Source organism: Lepeophtheirus salmonis, chromosome 2 (assembly GCF_016086655.4).
Source record: "Lepeophtheirus salmonis chromosome 2, UVic_Lsal_1.4, whole genome shotgun sequence".
In the NCBI taxonomy this organism is placed as follows: Eukaryota; Metazoa; Arthropoda; class Copepoda; order Siphonostomatoida; family Caligidae; genus Lepeophtheirus; species Lepeophtheirus salmonis.
Genome location: NC_052132.2, coordinates 39,332,200 through 39,352,601, shown reverse-complemented (window position 1 = coordinate 39,352,601; position 20,402 = coordinate 39,332,200). Strand labels below are relative to the sequence as shown.

The 20,402-nt window shown below is 32.1% G+C and overlaps 4 protein-coding genes across 5 annotated transcripts; 2 read left to right on the top strand and 2 right to left on the bottom strand.

Annotated features, from left to right (window-relative positions):
- LOC121113730 (BPTF-associated chromatin complex component 1) lies at window positions 1-1,061 on the bottom strand. Of its 2 annotated transcripts, none has more exons than XM_071886823.1 (2): window positions 721-1,061; window positions 1-643 (listed from the first exon to the last, which is right to left on the bottom strand). In XM_071886823.1, the coding sequence occupies exons 1-2, from the start codon at window positions 856-858 to the stop codon at window positions 398-400; spliced, it is 384 nt and encodes a 127-aa protein (XP_071742924.1). In that variant the 5' UTR covers window positions 859-1,061; the 3' UTR covers window positions 1-397. The 2 variants fall into 2 exon arrangements, with proteins under 2 accessions (XP_071742924.1, XP_040563517.1); XM_040707583.2 differs by having other exon boundaries at window positions 703-1,052.
- A 757-nt stretch (window positions 1,062-1,818) lies between these two features.
- Window positions 1,819-5,760, top strand: Ge-1 (Enhancer of mRNA-decapping protein 4 homolog Ge-1). Its single transcript, XM_040707582.2, has 3 exons — window positions 1,819-2,604; window positions 2,671-2,923; window positions 2,994-5,760. Exons 1-3 carry the CDS (start codon window positions 2,256-2,258, stop codon window positions 5,521-5,523), a joined length of 3,132 nt encoding a protein of 1,043 aa, XP_040563516.1. The 5' UTR covers window positions 1,819-2,255; the 3' UTR covers window positions 5,524-5,760.
- Window positions 5,761-8,746: 2,986 nt separating this feature from the next.
- Window positions 8,747-9,674, bottom strand: LOC121113728 (uncharacterized). Its single transcript, XM_040707581.2, has 2 exons — window positions 9,124-9,674; window positions 8,747-9,054 (listed from the first exon to the last, which is right to left on the bottom strand). Exons 1-2 carry the CDS (start codon window positions 9,468-9,470, stop codon window positions 8,913-8,915), a joined length of 489 nt encoding a protein of 162 aa, XP_040563515.1. The 5' UTR covers window positions 9,471-9,674; the 3' UTR covers window positions 8,747-8,912.
- A 7,552-nt stretch (window positions 9,675-17,226) lies between these two features.
- LOC121113727 (uncharacterized) lies at window positions 17,227-20,007 on the top strand. Its single transcript, XM_040707579.2, has 4 exons — window positions 17,227-17,382; window positions 17,436-17,570; window positions 17,621-17,708; window positions 19,737-20,007. The coding sequence occupies exons 1-4, from the start codon at window positions 17,257-17,259 to the stop codon at window positions 19,763-19,765; spliced, it is 378 nt and encodes a 125-aa protein (XP_040563513.2). The 5' UTR covers window positions 17,227-17,256; the 3' UTR covers window positions 19,766-20,007.
- Window positions 20,008-20,402: the final 395 nt, after the last annotated feature.

Sequence of the window (20,402 nt, the reverse complement as noted above, 5' to 3'; positions counted from 1 at the left end):
TATTGAATTGAGGATTATAATAGTTATTATTTTTAAAATGTAAATAGCTTCTTGAAGGTTTAATTGCTAGAACTGCAAGTTCAGATATACATAATAAAAGGCTTAGAGTTCGTAACATAAATACAAAAAGAGCTCAATCTTCAAATCATAAGAGCTGAACGAGTTATAGTTATTATAACATGACTCATGAGCAATCATAGTGATATTATATTTGCGAAGAAAATTTCCAACCAAAACATTGGATCGTGTACATCAGTCCATAACAGCAAATAATAGTTTTTTCCGTACTTTAACCATCATATAACTGAACAAATCTTTTTCTATGTTCACTTTTTGTATAAAGAGACAAAAAACACACGTTAAATGGTCGATTACAATGGAAAAGAAGGATTTAGTATCAAATATTCTTTACGTCCTGATCAAAATCAAGACGCGACTCCAACTCTTCGACATCCACTTCATTATCACCGGCATTAAGCATATTCAGAGTAACGTTCGCATCGGAGGAGGATAATGATGTTGTTGGAGAAAGACCTGCCTCATCGTAGGCCTTTTTTTTGAGTGCACCTTTGATTTGTTGCACGGTTCTAAGTTTGATTGTCTTGGATATTTTCTCAAGATCCTCCGCAAAAGCATTAACCGCCTGTAAATAAAAGCACCAAAAATGAAACAAAGATCAGAGATATGGATAGAGGAGCGTACCTTTTGAAGCATATCTACCTCTTCTTCCGTCCATTTTGCTACACCGGATGAGGAGTTGGATTGAGATGAGGAAAGCTGCTTCGTTAAATCCCCGAGAGCCAAAAACGCGCTCCCAGCAGAGGTGAATATTTCTCCAACTTTATTCGAGTTGTTCATAGTAATTGGCTTTATTGATATACTAATAGAAAAAATAAAAACAAATAAGAACTGAATCGAAGTCCTTCGTATTAGGACTTTCGAGAATAAATATTAAGTTCTGTTAAATTGCCTCCATAATATTCAATTGTTTAATTATTGGCACTCAGTCGACCGTGAGCTTGCGCATCAGCTAATGCCGTGTTTGAAATAAACAGCAGCACTCTTTCCATCACTACAAATATTATATTCTCCCATAAAACAAAGTAACAAAACGCGCCTGTTAACTTGAGGAGATACGTACAAAGTCGGGAGTTATCTTTTTCCCACGCAAGATGTCCCTCTTCATTATTGTATATACTACGTCACTATATCATTTTTTGTCATTTTCCCCCTTATGTCGCATATAATTTTTTCTACCATTTGTAGAATTTACCTTGTTAGTTCATTTAAAATGGTGAATTCATGTTGTTTTTAAGGTTAGTTATGCAGTAATATTCAAGTGTAGACTATACCAAGGTTGTATATATAGTAAACGCCCTAGCAGAAAAAAATGCGTCTCTACGACCCCTACTATACACAAATATTTATCACGTGGTCTTCGTTTCGCTACTTTGTTTTAAAACTTACTGCCTTCCCCCTTATTTTTTTCTCCCTTTTTTACCAGTGAGAATATTACAAATCACTACGGACTAGCATCTTCACTAGATTACATAAAAATAAAATAACCTACAATTGATTTTGTTTTATTATTTTAATTTGATGAATCATTTATACGAATAAATACAATAAATCCAATTCCTAAAAGTTCTTTATTAGATTAACCAAAAAATTTAATCAGATATATGACAAAAGGGATTTCTGACTTATATCTGCTGACAGAGATAATAACAAAAACTATAGTTCTCGCAAGGTAACTTGAAATATGTCAAGTTACCTTGAGTTCTCCTTGCTTGCTAATACGTTTGAATGTTCAAAATAGGGAGACATAATGAATAGCAGACTAATATTTCGCAAGTTGCCATCAATGTATACTCACTAGGATTTCGAAAATTTTCAATTCCCTAGTTATTATGCAGAGCCAATATCAGAAATTTTGAATGATATATTTGTTAGTTATGTGAATTATAAGGATAAATTTTTTCATCGTACAGTAAAGAATATTTAGTCATTGTGTGATAGTCCGTAGTATCTGCTGACAGAAGTAGAATTACGAGTAAAAATACCGACAAAAAATAGACAGTTGACTTCCAAGATGCGTTTTCTTCTCTAATTGGTCGGGAGTTTGTTAATTTTTTCAATGTTTGTCGGTTCTTCATTGAGGGCGGTAACGACATATTAATTCTATTGAGTATTCTTTGCATCGAGCCTACATTCTACAGTGAATATAGGAGGTGGTTCACATTTTCTATTTCATCATGGAATTATCGACGTTTTTAGAGTCCATCCAACAGAGTCAGCAGCAGCCGACGAAAGGGGGGACGAATGGGAGTGTCGGAGGTTGTGTGGATCCTCCTTTGCCCTGCCCCTCCAATTACATTCAGTTCAACAATTTGGAAGGCCTTACCTCCTGGGCACTGATCCCCAATGCCAGAGAGTTTGAGCTTGTGCCCAGTCCGGGGATCGCAACACACAGTAGTCCATATCTGAAACTCAAGAGTCTGGTGAATTCCTCCTGGCCCAAGAGGAGCGACCCCGGGAGGTCCGTCTCTGTGCATAAGAAGGGGAAGTACTATGCGCATGTGACGGCCATCTTTGATCAAAACGGTGGGACTTGCTTCCTCGCCTTCGTCTGGATGGGCCTGACTAATACCTTTCTCTTTTATTTTGCAGAGACGGGAGTGGGTGCGGTGCGGGTGGTGAATCGGGACACGGGGGAAAGGATTTTGATCAAAGGCATTGCTGGAAAGGTCGCAGATATCGCATTTGCATATTTATCCGCAGTCATTATCGGATGTATTGACGAATTTGGCGATTTATACATCTACTCCATCTCAGAGAAGTCTGACAAAAAACTCAAAGCTGACAAAATCCTAGAAATCAAATATCATCGAAATGCTTCCTCTAAGTTTAATCTTTTGTCATGGTAAGAGGATTATAATCTATAAAAAGGGTAAATGGGATATTAATATTAAATTTGGACTTGAATATTTCAGGTGTCCTTACATCCATGATGATGAAAAATCCCAAGAAGGAATGGAGTCCAGCTTTTTGGCTATTTCTCACTACAAATCCTCGGAAATCATCAGCGTTAAATCCCTAGTACGAGAGCATGGGCCTGGTCCATTACAAGTAGGATCTATTACGACAGGTCGCCTTAAATTGGAGGATCGAGACGCTCCTATTACCGCTATTCAGATTAGTCCTGATGGAACGGCTGTTGCCACGGCTGCATTTGACGGTGTCGTTCAGTTTTTTCAAATTTATTTCGCTTCTCAAGAAAAGCCTCGATGTCTTCATTCTTGGATGCCGAGTAGAGGGAAAAAAGAAGTTTCATCCCTGCTCTTTTTGGATGATTTGACGGGGGAAAACCGTAGTGTGGACTTTTGGTCTTACGCCATAACGGGTTTCAACGACAATAAAGAGCTAATGCTGTGGTGTTGTAATGACTGGACGTGCATTCAAGTCGTACGAATCAAATCCCCTGGGTCTGAACTTAGAGCATCCATTGATATGTCATCTCGTTATCTTTTACTTTCTGACGTGGTCAAAATGAACCTCTATGTCTTTAGGATAGAGTTTGATAAAAAAATAAGAATTGTTTCGGTTTCAGAGTTTGCTACGCTGAATCCTTTCTTTTCTATATCCATTGTGGATGCTGGAATTAAAAAACTAGGAGACCTGCATATTAAAGATACTACTTTATCAGATGACGACGAATTCGATGAGGATGACACTCCTGAAGTCCTGAATGAAAATTCCAGAGAATCAACTGTCATTCAATTTTATTTAGCCTATCCTCGAGGTCTTCAGGAATGCCGAATCGTTTACAATGATGTGGCAACTATTCAATTAAAAGAAGAAGATACTATTGTCTCTTCTAATTTGGAAGAGGAACAGGTTTCCAAACATCATACTTCTTCTGTGGTTACGAGTTCTCCTGCTATTCCAGTTTCTTCATTGCAGCAAGTGCATAGTGATAAAGATAAGGATTCGTCGACGTCTAAGCTGGATACAGCTGCGAAACAGATATCTTTGATTTCTCCTGAGATGATGAATGGAACAGCAGAGAAACAACCACCTATTTCAGGAGGGTCATCTCCCTCGAGAGAAGTCCAGGATATTTTAGGTGACTCAAATCATGACTTGTGTGAGGATATTGTCGTCACTGGAGATAATTGCCCCTATGATGACGATGATGAAGAAGAGGATGATGAGGGCGTCCAGATCGGTGATATGCTTAAGCAGTTTCAGAAATTAAGTAAAAGTGTTGATTGGCCCTCAGACATGACGCAAAAAAATCCTAGCCTTGTAGTTTTAAATAAAAGTTTTGATCCTATGATGCCAACTAAAGTGGATTGCCCTCCTCCTCAGCCTCCAAAAGAATCTACAGCTACTAATCCTAATTTAAGAAATGGTGATTCCCTCTCTAATAATGCAACAGAGCTCCTTCTTAAAAAGATGGACGAATTGACTGTAACAGTTAAAAAACAAAATGATGAAATAAAGAAACTAAAAGAGGATATCAAGGATCTCAAAAAAGGGAAACCGGAGTCTAAAGCCATTATTCAACGTTTTCGTGATCACGAAAAGTTTATTTCCACGAAAATCCAGACATGTATTAAAGGAGAAATGCAAACTTTCTCATCCAATTCTGCCAATACTTACAAGAAAGAAAGTAAAGAGGCACTTTCAAAGATGGTAAACTCCAAACCATTTTTAGAGACATTATCTTCTTCGCTATCCGAATCCCTACAACCAACGATTCAGAACAATTTCAAAGAGACTTTTGTAAACTTGGTTGTTCCATCATTTGAACGATCTTGTCAAAATCTTTTATCTCAAATTTCGTCAACATTTAATAAAGGTTTAAGAGATTATGAATCTACTGTACGAAATCATCTGAAGGAATCGGTTGGAACGAATCAAGCAAATTTAATCAGAGAAATGAAAGAAGGTATTATGCTGTTCAACTCAAGTGTTGAAAACAACAATTTGAAGAAGACGGAGGATAACAAAAAACTCTTAGACGAATTGAAAAAAGTGATTACAGATGCTGTTACTCGCACAACTACACCAACTACTGGTGAGCGTACCTCCTCATCCAGTCCTGATATAATTCTTTATCAAATTAAACTTTTGCTTAATTCATCAAAATTCAACGATGCATTTAAAATGGCTTTATCCTCTAATAGCTTGCCTATTGCTGTTACAACATGTCAAATGGTAGATCCTGCAGAGATATTTGGGGAGGAGAAGTGTCCTCTTGAACAAAGTGTGATTCTAGCTTTAATTCAGCACTGTGCTACAGATTTAGAGGAGCATACTGCACTTAAGATGAAATACCTTGAGGAAGCTATTATGAATGTTGATCCTAATTACCCACCATTAGAAGCTAATGGTAAATTTTTTGCGTCGAAGGTTGTTGAAAGTATGCAAGGTTATATTAACGCTCACCCAAACACCAAGTTCTCTAAATCTCTCAAATTGCGTCTAATGGCTGTTAAGTCCTTTATCAAAGATTAATACAATTTTAACTAAAGGAATTCAAGAAAATACCTATTTTTCTCACTTGTTTTTATGCGTTGATGGCACTTTCCATGCTACACAGGATTATTCTTAGAACTATTATAAGAAAATAATTTTTATTTTATCTTTTTTTTTGTATATCTTTAAAGATAATACTCAATTATTATCAAATAACTCTTTCAAATATACTTATGAGTAATCAATTTAAGATTGAAAAGCTTGAAAGAAATATTATCCTTTGTCTTATTCATTCTCTTTTATGGAATATTCTTTTTATTTTGCGGTAATTAACTAAAAAAATAATATTTGTTACTTTTCTTTTAATCAGGAAATGTATTTAATAACAAACTTTAGTCTACCAAATATACAATTCCGATTGAACTGTATAATGCATATACTACATATATATTAGTCAATAATGACTTGAACATTAATTGTAAGTCAATTAATTTAGTGCACTTCTTCTTTAATATATATCAATGAATACTATATGTTATAATATAATTTTTCTTTATCATCGCATTTAATTTATAAATGAGAATTAGAAGTAGTATACTTCACCAGGTAGTTAATTATATATTTGTATAAATCAAATATTATGTAATGTTATATTTTGATGATTCACTAATTGTAAGAATATTTATAGCACCATAAAAAAAATAATCCTCTAGAAAGGTGATATGAGAATATAATTCAAACTTTAATAATAATTAGAAATTTTTCCAATTTTGTGAGGTTCTATTTAGTAATATATATCAAATCAAATATGTCAAAATGATACTTACGAATTAAGTAAATGAATGAATAATTATATGGTCACTGCGGCATTAATAGGGGTCTAGAACACAAGTAATATGGAACTATTTATTTCTGTTTCGCGTGTTGTGTGAAATTTGTAGACTTATGTACACTTCTCCCCACGCTCCTAAAACTTAAATTTAAGTAGTTTAAAGCTAACAAAAATTAAAATATCTTCATGGTAATAATTTTTACTCCTCAAATACAAGTTAAGTTATCTTTGGATTTTCGATGACATAAGCATTTATCATTTAAAAAAGGCTATTTCTATATGAGATTGCTTTTCTTACAAGTAACTAAATAGTAATGAGTTAATTAATTACGTACATTACCTATCAAAATCTAAACTATACCACAGTTTTTTGCTACATTTAATTGAAATACATTAATAATGGTATATTATACAAATTATGTCGATAAGGACAGGGTCGGTCTTAGCTATTTCTATACCCTATGCGAATGGATTGCGTTGGGTCCAAATAATAATTTGGGTAGGGATAAGGATAATAGTTAATAACTGATGCCAAGGGCGGTTTAAGCGTAAGCAGGCCCTAGTGCGGGATCATATTTTCAATAATTGAATTTTATTTCAAATTGAACTATTCAATCAAGCGGGGGGTCTAACAGAAGTATGGGACCCGCTGCAACCCCAGTGGTCTATCGTCAGCCCTGAATAAGGATGTTAGAAGTATCTCTGATCTTAATTATAAAAATGTATTAATATGTTATAGCGGAGTTATTTTAATTTGTTTTCTTCAAAAAGTATAATTAACTACGCTCGTCACCGTTATATTACAATAAAATTAACTAAGATTTTTTAAGTAATAGTTTTGCTACATCAAAAGCTTCCCCCACCTAATCTAGGATTTGACATTTTTATAATATTAATGATGATATATTTTAACTTTTTATAATATAATATACTCATGGATATTTAATGTATGAGAAATAAATTAAATGTTGATTAATAATGTGCCAATTGCATGTCAAAAGGAAATGAGCCTACGTTTCATTATTGACATGCGTGCCAAATTGAGAATACAAGCACAGTGTTGTAGGTAGATACATTGTAGATATATATTTGAGCACTAAAAGCTATTTGGGATTCATAAAAAGTAAAGTATGACATGAAGATTTATCATTAAGAATTTCTATGGATCCTGACGTCATAAATTTAATGATAATGTTTTTAGGTATCTTAAATTTTAAGAGCATTCTACATATTTATTTGTGCTTTCACTATTTTTGTAAAAAAATTAGTCTGAAAAGTTGTTTATACTCGTTGTTCATTAATCAACCAAGCCTTTTATTTATCTATTTAAATATTAAATTCTAACAATGGGGAGAAAAATCTAATAGAAAATACTTCTTAAAAAAATAAACAATGTTGTCCGTTCAATTAGTCAAAATAAAGTTATTTAATTAAATTCCTAAATTAAAGGAAAAACCATTAAAATTCAGTAATATATACAGTCAAATCCGGATGAGAGAAACTGCGTTTTTCATAAGTAAAGTGAATTTTTTTGGAAACTTATCTAAATAGCAGAATAAAACAATTTGTAATGTAATATTTATTTCATATTATATTCAGTAATTTTATTTTTCCCTATAATAAATATAATTATTGATATATTATAATATTTTTGATTTAATCTACGATTGGACTTAATGTTAAATGGTTAAATAGTCTTAAGGAGTCCATCATATTCAGTTTTTCTCTTAGAGTTTGCTCTTGTTGGATTTTTGGGAATATATTTGGAATAATTACAAAGGATTATATTTTATTCCTAAATTCTCAAAAAAATAAATAAAAAAAATATATAATAAGTTGATTTTATCTAAATTATTATACTTCACGTTGCTTTTATGTGATGTAGCAAAATATTTATAAGCTATTTTTTTATTTATCAGGATTGATCATCACTGGATTTGACTTTATTTTAAAGATGATAGAATTTCTCAACCTAAAAAGTAATTAGGTTTATAACAACATAGCCAGTTATATGTTAAAAATTGTTGCCAAACTTTTGTATATATTCATGATTTGTCCTATTTTTTGTGGATCAAATAAAAAAGTCAACTTAAAATTAAAGTTAAATTAAAAATATGGAAATACTATTACTTAAATGGAGTTTTATTTAGGAAATAAGATAGAAAACTTCATATAACTATAGCCTATAACTATCACTGATCGGGCCATGTGTCCTCTTTTTTATAAATCCAAATTTAATTATCACCCTCAGTGGCATTACTCATGTTACGTTAACATTCTAGCTTCATATACTATGGATTTATCGTGTATATACAAGAGTTTAGTAAGAGTTAAGTAGACACATATTGCATCCTTCTTTAAGTATTAATCTCTAATGACGTACAATGTCAGACATAAACACATCTAATTGGGCCATTAATGTATTAATAATTAGCGAAATGGTTTTTATTACGATATTTAAGCAACATAAATAAACATACGAAACAAAACGTTAGTTTCTATTAATAAATAAATAATTAAGAGTTACTCAAGTTTCGATATATTTTTTCCTATTTCAGACACAGAGAGCTATAGAAAAAAACAACCATTTAAATGATCAAGAGTACACTCCTTTAATTTCGTTCACAACACATGTAGGTAAAACGATTCGTTCTTCATATTCAAACCGATCATATCCTAACTTTTCATAGCATTGAATCCATGCAGTAAACTGACTATATGCCATAAAACGATAGTTTCTATTTAGGAAAAAAAGAATAATTCATGTTTGTTAAATAAAAAAGAATAAACTAACACACCAAACATACTTCAAACTCATTTCCCCAACGCCATAGTTAACGAAATTATATTGACGATATCTTATATAGGACGTTCTTAGTACTGCCTCATTGAGACATAAAAGCTCAAAGTCATTATTTTGAGTAATGCATTGAGCATTCAGCTTATCCCCTAATAAATCCTTAAATTCGTGACAACATTTGCAATCCACAACATCCGGCATAATGACGCAGTGTTTACATGAGCACCATTTGAGATTGTGTGTCCGGCTGTGGTCAAGACGATTCCGATCAATTTCATTAAATGGGAGATGATTCCTCGTCTCGGCTTCTAAGAAAATGTCATTAAAGTAATTATGGTCTTGAATGGAGCTCATGACCTTTTGTTTGGAGAGGCACTATCACAATGACAACTAATTACCCGCGAGGCTTTTAACAGTTATTATTTAAAGATGTGACGTCATAAAGGTTCGAAACTGGTAGTGTTAGAGTACGGATTATTATAAGTTATAACAAATGGAATTGATGATATGGATGACCGGGGCGTGTTGTCACAAACTTCATATAACAAAATATTTTGTAATATGTCAAAAATAGTTTTAAAAGTAATAAAGCACCGGGACCTGATGGTTAAGGAGGAATTTTTTTTACCATCCTTTCCGTTTTTTTTGTTCTGTTTCTCTTAAAGTTTGGAGTTTCGATGGATAAGTATGGAAAATTACCTCTTTTTATAACACGTAGTAGAATTGCACTCATCCCTAAGAAAGGAGGCGGTACTCAATTTAGTCATTGAATGCCAATAAGAGTTATGACTTATGAACGAAACATTCAGAATCCTAGCAGGAGTAATTTCAAAACAAATTGAGCCTATCCTCAACCAAAAGATAGGGTGAACAGCAAAAATGACTTCTAAGAAATAAGAAAATAACTGATATATCGTGAAATATTAAGCCCTCTGTCGATTGTCGAGGCATTGGATTATATTAAGCCCAGGCATATACTTCGGGCTCTTAAAGAGCTATTGCCAAATCGTTTTTTTAAATCATATAAGAGCTTTGCTCTATAATGGATCCTCTATAATCGAGATCGATGGTTGTGTAAGTGGGCCTATTCTTCTCAAGAGAAGCTCCATACAAGGATGTCCTACAGCACCTTTGTTATTTATTCCCGCAATTGAATAATTTTGTATATCTCTGCAAAGGAAACATAGGGGCTTTGGCATTTTCTTAGGTCATTCTATACATTTAATTGAAAATTATGCGGATGATGGCACATTATTTGTCAAAGCCAACACTAAACGTCAGTTGGTTAGAATAATTGAAGTCATTCTCAAGGTAACTAGAATTTTTTTTTATTTCAAGTTACCTTGGTCATTCTAAAGTCTTTTGAAAAAGATTCCGACAGGAATGGCTTGATTATTAGTAAAATTAAAACTGCTTTTCTCCCAGCAGGGATTTGGAAGCCAGATTCTTCGACTAAACTTTTAGATTGTAATGTCAAAAATAGGGTTGAAATTTTAGGCATGAATGACAAAAATACGGTGAATACCTGACTAGAGGGGAACTTCATGTTGCTGAAATAGTTATCCTGGTTTTATATAAGGGACATTCTCTGACTCTTGTAGCTGAAAAGTTAATTACTGAAGAAAATTTGTGGATTTTTATTCGAAGAGCATCCCTTCTCTCAAAAGGCCAAAAAAAATATGAAGGAGGCAGGCTAACTACAATCTTCTATTATCCCCAAGATATGGCAGAAGATTTTTATTGAATAACAAGAAAATCCCCTCTTGGGATGGAGAGTTACTGTGTCGTACTCCCTATACATGGTTCTGATGTACATGGGTATTAATTTATCAAACGGGTCAGTCAAGAAAATCTCGTACTCATGTGATGCTGCTCATTGTGTTTTATTGTATGGAACACCAACTTATGATTCGAACACTACCATAGAAGTAATTCATCAAAACATAGCAAAGAAACATTGCTTCAGCAATAAACAGAGTCCGAGCTCCCTAGAAAGTCTGACTATACATAATTCTATTTTGAGTGTAATACTCTAGTTTCGTATTTGGAAGGGGTAAATTTTATTTTCCACTTTGAAGGACTACTAAGAACCACATTCCTTCTACACCATGGCATTTGAAAATGTTATATTGAATGTATTATAAGATTAATGTTACTTAGATATGTGAAAATCTCAGAATTTTTTTATATCTACCGAAATCTTAGGATAAAAAAATCGAGAGATCCTTGCTATATATTTATGACGAAAAAAATTTTACTGTGCAGTTTCAAATCTCGGATGGCCATATTTTTCATAATGCTTCATGTAAGGACTGTGGAAAAACTTTTTTATATACACTTTCGAAGATTGTCTCATTGTTCGAATTCTAAAACAATATATTGTATTAGACATAAATTGACTGAATGACCCAGAATCAAGATTCACAAAAGCACTGGGTTTTTTTTTGGACTTTTAAAACAAAAGGGATCCCCCAGGAAAGACGAAGATATTGGAATCAACATTTTTGAATTCCAAAGCTCTTATTGCCAGCAAAATTACGAATTATGGACCCTAAGCTGCTGAGGAGATAAAAACTGTTATCATCTCACCTTTTGCGAGATATGCTGCCTTCTGGAACTGGACAAAAATATGGTACTGATGTTATTAGGTACTATCTATTGATGTTAGTAAAAAATTTGAACTTTAAGTATCCAAGTTTGAGTATCCAAATTATTTTGTTGGGCTACAATTTGTTTCTCTTCAGAGGAAAGGAACTTTAATGAAGTTCTTGAAATTCAACAACATAACTTTAAAATTCAAACTTCCGAAATTCAGCAACATGATTTTGAAATTGAAAAACTTCTGAATCACTTAACAAATAGAGAATGCCGTTAAAAAAAGTCATTTTCAAAATGGCTATAGAAGTAAAAAAAAAACGTCCTTTGAAGACTGAAACTTTAGATGCATAATATTTTGTTATAATACAACAAAAGAATTAACAGGTTACTTTAAAAATTTGACACCCTAGTACACACGCTTAAATAAAGATTTAAAAGAAGTAGACCATTTTTAACTTAAAATGTTATATAACTATTGTTTTAAGCCTAAAAAGGCTTTAAAATACACATTCAGGGATAACAAAGTAACTTTGAGGGTGAGGGGGGATGTTTGGGCGGAAATATATTTTTTTTCAGAGTGCGTAGAAAATTATTTTGCATCCGAAAAGTTGGGCTAAAATTAAATTTGATTTTAGCACACCATTAGCAATACGTAGATAAATGATTAGGTAGGTTTTTTAGGAGAGGGATAAACTAAAATGTTTATTTAACTTTTTTTTTATTACGTTATCCTTCTTATGTTATTTGTCCATATAAAATGAAAACCTTAATAAAATATAAATATATATAATAATAAGTTGGGGGGGGTGATTGATGAGTATTTTAGTCTTTAGAACGCTCACTAATAAAAACAAACAAAATTCATTTCAAGATACCAGCATTTATATTTAATTCAAATCTTAACATATACTGAAAATGCTCATGAATTGGGACATACATTTGAGACCAAAGCTAATACAAACAAAAGCAATACTCTTGTCATACATGCACACACCTGCAATATTTCATAAATACAACTACACTGTTATTCCTTAGATCAAAATATGTTTATAATATACATCTTGGAGCACTATATAAAGCGCATCCGGTGACTTATTGTGATACATTCATAAAGACATAAAACATTTTCTTTATTAATATAGATTAAAAATGGAGTAAAACAGCTATACCTAGTTTTGAAAATCGTTTGTACATATAATGGACATGTTAAAAGAATAAATAAACTGAAAATCATCATGGTTACCTAGAGAAGTTGAGGAGTGTTTTGAAGGAGATCAACTACAATCAGTTGTGACAAAGGAGGAGAGGAAGATGGAAATAAACAAGGAGATTGGCAAGAATTACTTCGAGGTCGATCCTCAATTCTACCCTGAGGCCATCAATGACTTACAATTATAGCTCTGCAACACATCCGCAGGGTTCCTCAAAGTCTTTTATGAGCACACACGAATGTTCAATTAGTTTAAAAAAAAAAAATATATAATTGAGTCTATTTGGGAAAATGAGTTCATCACTCAGGAATTAAATAATAATGACAACAGCTGAGGAATAGAAAATTCATTCTTCATATTAACAATTCCAAAAAAGTGGGCCAGATAAAATATACACACGGGCTGTATCATTAAATATACCCATATATCCGTCATCATCGTAGGTACCAAACAAATTATAATCAATTTACATTATTGAATCAATGAATTGTCTCTGGATATATACATAGGCCTCTTCTAAGGAATGCTTTAATAGATGTTTCATGTATTTACATACATCATGCATTGTAGTAGAATTATATAATGACATAAATGTCTGTTTTTTATTTTACTTTATCTTGGTAAACTTTTTAAGATTTATGATTTAGTGAATTGAAATGGAAAATGACGTCATAAAGCCAATGATCTCTTCATCCAAAGTTTTTTCATAGTTCATTAATACTCAAATAGCCTTTAAAAAAATTGACTTATTCATCTCTAGTCTACCTACGAATATTTTATTATTAAAAACATATATCCTTAAGACTAGGATATATTTTCATATACTAAAATCACATCTTTTACAACAAAAATTTATAAGACCATAACAAGGTCCTAAAACTGTCTATAAAAATAACAATATCTACCAATATATGTTCCTTGTGAGTATCAAACTTTTGGTGGACTATATATTATCAATATAAATTAAAGTTTTATAACATCACTTTGAAATATTTAATTCGTATTCATTCATTTTTTGAAACAAAGTCCTGAAGCCTTTATTCGTATCATTTGTTCAAATGTAGTGGATTTACTTAGAACTAAAGTTTTGATTAAGTCATCAATAAACTCAAGTTTTGATAAATTTTGAGGAGCTGGAGTATTTCTTGCTTATGATTAGTGTTCAATGACTAATAAAGCCCTCCGTACATATCTTAATTATGAGTAGAGACGGGATTTTTCTAGGAACTCAAGGAGAAGGCGGAATCAAGACATATGGTATTACTGAATTAAGACCCTTGTAAATATCAACTGCCTTTTATATGATTTTTGAGGAGAAAATGAATTACTGCTATAACAATTTACACCATAGATAGACGAGAATGCTTACTCCAGAGTAATAAATTTATACCACGACGACCTATTAAATAATTGAAAAAAAAAAAAAAAGGAAAGATCACACGGAACAACCTTATTTTCCTTTTCTAGTTTTTAGACGTAGTTTTTTCTTTACAATCATATCAACTCTACTCATAACTAAGGAAGATATATTTGTAAAGAAAATATAATTGTAGAGATTATGAAAGGAAAAATGTTAACTCCAGTTACGAATTATGATGAGTTTCAAGGCTTACTTTCATACTTATTGAACCAAAAAAAGAAGAAATACAATCATTTCTAACTTATCAATAACTAAGTAGGTACTATCAAATTTCAAGCCATTAGATTTAAGTCCTAAAAAATATGCTTATTGTCGAATGAATAATTTTTTTTATCTAAGAGCAATCCATGAGTATTTTTTTATTTAGTAGAAACAGTTTTTTTCTTGAAACTTTTCAAATGGTAGGTACAATTAATATTATCTTAGGGGAAATTGCCCAACATCCATTAATGATTAAAAATACTTTGTATATAAAATTAAAAATGACAATTTTAGATTCTCAATTTCTAAATAAATGAGTTACAAAGTAGCAATGCTGGAGAAAAGTCCTCGTACTGCAAGTCTAATCCGAGTCGCAATTCTTTGCTGACATGTCCAACTTCATTTTTATCGACTCCAGCTTCAAGTCCCCAGAAAAAAAAAAAAAATACTTAAAAGTGTACCTCATATCCATTGTAAAAATTGAAATGAGTCGCGAGTCTAAGCTTTCGAGTCCACGTGAAGTTGCTAGTCTCTGATTCTGTGATCAAGTATAGTTGCAAGTCCCCATATTTATACAGTGCAAAGGATTGGCGGAAAATAATATTATCCGCTTGTATGATTAAAAAAAAGAAACATAAAATGAACATGGTCATCCTGACAATTTGGAGAATGTTATTCTTACGCGTGCTAGTTTTGTTGTCGTTAGTAACCTGAGCAAGGTTTTTATTTTTTCAAGCTATTATTATTACTTTCATACTTGAGGAGAGAACATATAGGTATTGAGGAACTACATTTGGGCGTGCTTATAGAAAATGAAGAGTAACACTGAGGATTCTATCGGAAGTTAGCTTCTATATTATTAAAGCAAAGTTTGTCTGCTTGTCATCGCCTAACTACTCCGGGCAAAGTCTGTTTCTACTGCTAATAATTAAGAAAAAAACATTCATCTTTTGCTCTTACCAGTATATACTTTCTTTTCTTACCGTAATATAGTTAATATTTACATCTCTACTCATAACTCCTCCAAAATATTCTCAGCCACACACTTCATTATTCTTGAGTAAAGACACTTTAATTGTTCCTTTCTCAAGAATGAAAGAATAATGATAACAGCTTTGAAAAAAAAAAGCAAAAAAAAAAAAAAAAAAAACACTGATCAAGTCGGAACTTCAAAAAGTCTTGCACTCCTTTTAAGTCATATTTTTTTACAACTCTAATTATGTTGCACTATGCAAAAGTGTTTGCTCACAAGGCTTTTGACCATTTCACATCCATAGTGAGCGAGTTAGTACTTTAGTCTCTAGAGCGCTCCTTAACTGAGATTTAGCTACAAATGCTCGTTAATAAACCTCGTCTAAAGTCAAACTTATCATTTTTTATTTGATGTAGAGGGTGATCCAAAAGTCTTAGAACAACTTCAACACCCAAGAAAGTCCATAAATATTTATCAAAACACCTTTTTATAGTATTGCAATTAGTGTGAAATTTCCTTCAAATGAGGTCAGGTTCATTCCACTTGACCACTATTTGCGGTAACTACAGCTCTCAGACGCTTTGCAACTCCTTTACTCGCTGTATGGTCTCTTCCGACAAGTTGTCTCATGCGAACACTATGACTGCTTTCAAGTCGTCGATCCTACAGTAGGAAGTCACACTAATCTCCATCTCCAGAAGGACTATATAGAAAAGTCCATTATGTTAAGATCTCAGGAAGAAGGGGCCAAACGTGCTTACTCCAAAAGTACTCCATCCCGCTGGAAGCAGTAAAACCCTTCCTAATGTTTTTCCTAGATCCAGGGAGGTACTCTTTGAGGGGATGTCCTCGATGCTCCGACCCAACACCCAATCGTTACGGCTGTTTTAAACCAGCTCCATGGTGAAGATCTGCTCGCCAGTCCAAGTGATTGAAACGTGAATACAATCTTATATGTACTAAAAAGTGTCAACACTGAGCCTGGTGCATCATAATTGCTGATATAATTAACAGAATATCCCTAAAAACAAATCGTTCTTCTTTTTTATGGGTATTACCTAACATAACTAACGTAGAAATTCACTATGTAATATTATGTTGTTAGCTATCGATTTATCTATTTCTTTCCCCTTCTCAGCGTTCTGAATCTTTATTGGTTGAATTTGAATTAGCTATTTTTAAGCTGTTTATAATTGCCAATGATTATTAATTAATGATTTCATAGTTGGGAAAAAATGAATAACTACCAATTGATGTAGGTCCTACTTTTCTGTTTCCTTTTGTAAGAAAGGTTGCCATATACATATAATTAAGACTTCAACTTGATTCTTCATCAAGAAATTATTGAAACAATGACCAATGTGGATGAGATAATACAGAAATGTTTGCATTTCCTGAATACCCATCAAAAAGGATATCTGATCTGAGAGAGGTAACTTAAGTTCTTTGAAATCATTCTTTTGTATCCTGCTTCATTTATTTATTTTTCATACAGAATAATATGTGAATGACAACAATTGATGGAAGTACTTGAAGAACTTTATATCACATATCTTGATAACTATATTTAAAAAATCAACTCAACAATCTTTTTGTATGAAATACTTCCCTACATATTCTCAATCGTATCTGAAAATCTTAAAACAAAAAAAAACAAAACTAACTTTTGTTACTCTTTTATTTCAAGAAAAAGTACAAAGTGAAATTTTGCTGACGAACCACCTTTCCAAACATAAAATGAGTGAGTATATAAGGAGACCTAACCCTTCAATAACTCATCAGTTCCAACTTTGTCAAAGGATCAGTCGAAACATGGTCAAACTCTTTAGTTACATTTCTCTCCTTGCTATCCTTATTTTTGAGGTAAAACTAACATGTTCCAAAATAATAATAATCACAAGTCCTTTCATACTTAGATCCATGGATCCGTACTTCGATCCTCTCATCCCAAGTATCAAGATCTCAATGATGGAGTTCTCCTTCATCCACTACATTCACATTACGCCTTAATCAAACGCTCTGAGGGCTATAAAAACCCCATGACAGCTCAAGTAAGGTCTAATCCACAGATAAGACCCATTCGCCATCTTTTCCTTTTCAGCTATCGAGTGGGATCATCACGGATCTGAGGGAGTTACTCGGGGATATTCGCTATGACAATATCAACTCTGGGCTGGATAGAACACTAGGAAATTAGTCATTTTTTCGATGGATACATTTCAATTTGAAATGTCCTTTGATGAAAGGGGCAAAGCAAATAATTACTTTGTTTAGGACATGTTCCGGAGATACTAGGACTATCTAAAAGCTCAACTTTTTGAGAGTAAATGAAGAGAAAGAGGAGTTTTGACATCATTTCTTCTACTACGAGTACCCCCCCTATTTTTGAGAAAGGAAAGGCCGGAACAAAGGCGTAATATATATATATATATATAAAACTTTAATTTTGTTAAAAGAAAATTCAATTAAAAGCAGTGAAGTCCTCGAAAACATTAAATATTCATTCTTCAGCTGACATACTACTGCATATATGTACTTAAAAGTATTTTTTTCTTTTCTTTCTCTTTTCTACTTAATTCTCCTATTATTTTTATGGGATGAAGGCCCAATTCTCCACTCAAGGTTCATTAAAGTAGAACAAAGACTAAAGACAATGGAGTAATATTTAAACAATGTACAATTTAGAGAGCTTATAGATCCAAAAAAATAGTACATACATGGAAAAAGTGAAACAAAAGAAAACATACTTTTCTCATCAGGGATTGTGGCTCTTTTATTGTAGTCCATGTATATACTATTAAGCGGCATATTTCATTAGATTTAGAAAACATATTTTAGTTAGTAGGAAATACACAAAGATGGAATATATTATCGAAGGAAAATGTCCTAAATGAGGGGGGTTCAACCATGCGCAAATATACATTTCGGTTATTTTTGCAAGAGTTGACGACTGGTATTGTGTAATTCCTTATTTATTCGGTCCACTCAAGTCTTAGGACGGGCCCTTCGGACTATTAATACTGGAAATGATTTTAAAAAAAGGAAGAAATATAGTTGAGTGACGTCATCACGGACGGAACTTTATGTATTTTAGAACTGATAAATAGGACTTAAACTAGACTGAACTGAGACTGAATGGGACTGCAGTCTTCAGTGTCGTATAAAGGATCTTTTTTAAGGGGAGGGTTGTATTATTTTTTGACAATTTTTTTAACATATTTTTTATAACTTTTTGTAAAAGTACAAAAAACAAACATTTAAATCACTCTTTGTTAAAAATACAACTTTTTTAAAGGACCTTATATATATATGCATATGTATATAACAAACATAACAAGACATCACTAGTTTATACGATATTTTTTTTTTTTGACAAAAAATAATTATTTCTAATAATTCCAAAAAAATGTGACAACAAAGGCTGCCTTTTACACAAAATATTTCTCATTTGACAACAAAATTTAAGTAAGGGGAGAGTTTATTCTGCCTGTCCGTAGTTATGTACCCTTACCCATAATTAGAGCATTTTTACTCACGTCAAAAGTTGTATCAGAATTAGAAACTCTGCCCTCTTGGAAGCCGATCAAAATTATTGTTTTGCAAACAAAAATTGATGAATCTTCATCAAATGGTTTTTTAAGTTAAAAATAGGATAAATATCTGTATTTAGCATATCATAATGTCAAAGAAAACAGTGGAATTTGAAGTAAATCTTATAAATAGGGACTGGAAATCCCTTTTAAGAGGCTAGATTGGAACATATATTTCTGATTTTGTATCGATTCGGGACGATAAAAGTAGAGTAATTGAAGATAAGATAGTCATTTTACTCACTATATTATGTGAATATTAATATTAAATGAAGTAATTACATATTTTCAATACATACTAGTTTTTGATATATAATAAAGTTAGACATTAGGGATATACATTTTTGATGGACCGCAAAGGTTTAAGTAAGTCCTTTTTATTTATCAGTCCCATTTTGACATCCAAATACTAGTGGTTCATCATTTTATTTCTATAAAACTTGGTTGCTTAGACACTCCCAATATGGTTGATATCAACAATACTGACGTCACATGAAAATGCTCTATAATATGCAATTATTTTATATATTATTCTTTTTAGACGATCCACCTTCTTTCCAATATTATTGCTAATGTATCCATCGAAGTGGATTAAATCAGCTCTGGTTATTTTTGATTTTTCTTCAGATCCTGAAAGACTTCTTCGTCTGAGTTAAATATTATGAAGATTTAACCTAACACCAAAGTTTTAAAATTATTACTCAAATTTTTATTTTTAAATATTGTGATTTATCGTTGTGATGGTAAAATAAAATGTGTGTATCTATTTATTTTACATATGATTTTAAAATTTATGATTATTATTATTTATGCAGAAATTATGCAAAAATTTGTATATACTTTATTTCCATAAGAATAGTTTGTTGTAAAATACATAATAAATAAATATCCCTTTGAACAAAAAAATGACATTTACCATAATAAATCATTTATAGTTGAGCATTCAAATCTACTTTCTCTTGATGAAAGTGGGATTTCAGATATCATATTGAGTAGAGCAGTAATTCACAACCTTTTCATCGCTGCAGAGCCCTACAGCATTTTTAATATCTTCAAATATATAAAACTTGCTCGATCAAATTATATATTTTTTATTTATGTAATCTCTCACGGAGCCCTTGACTCAGCCCGTTTTTGAAGGACATTTTTTCCCAGTGTTGATTAGGGACCCTTGTTGGATATAATTTGTGAATATATTAAAAATAAGACATTTTTATAAAGGACCATAAAAATGGAAATTGATTGAACTTTTTTTAATAAAGTCGTTTTAAAAGTAGGAAAATAAATAAAATA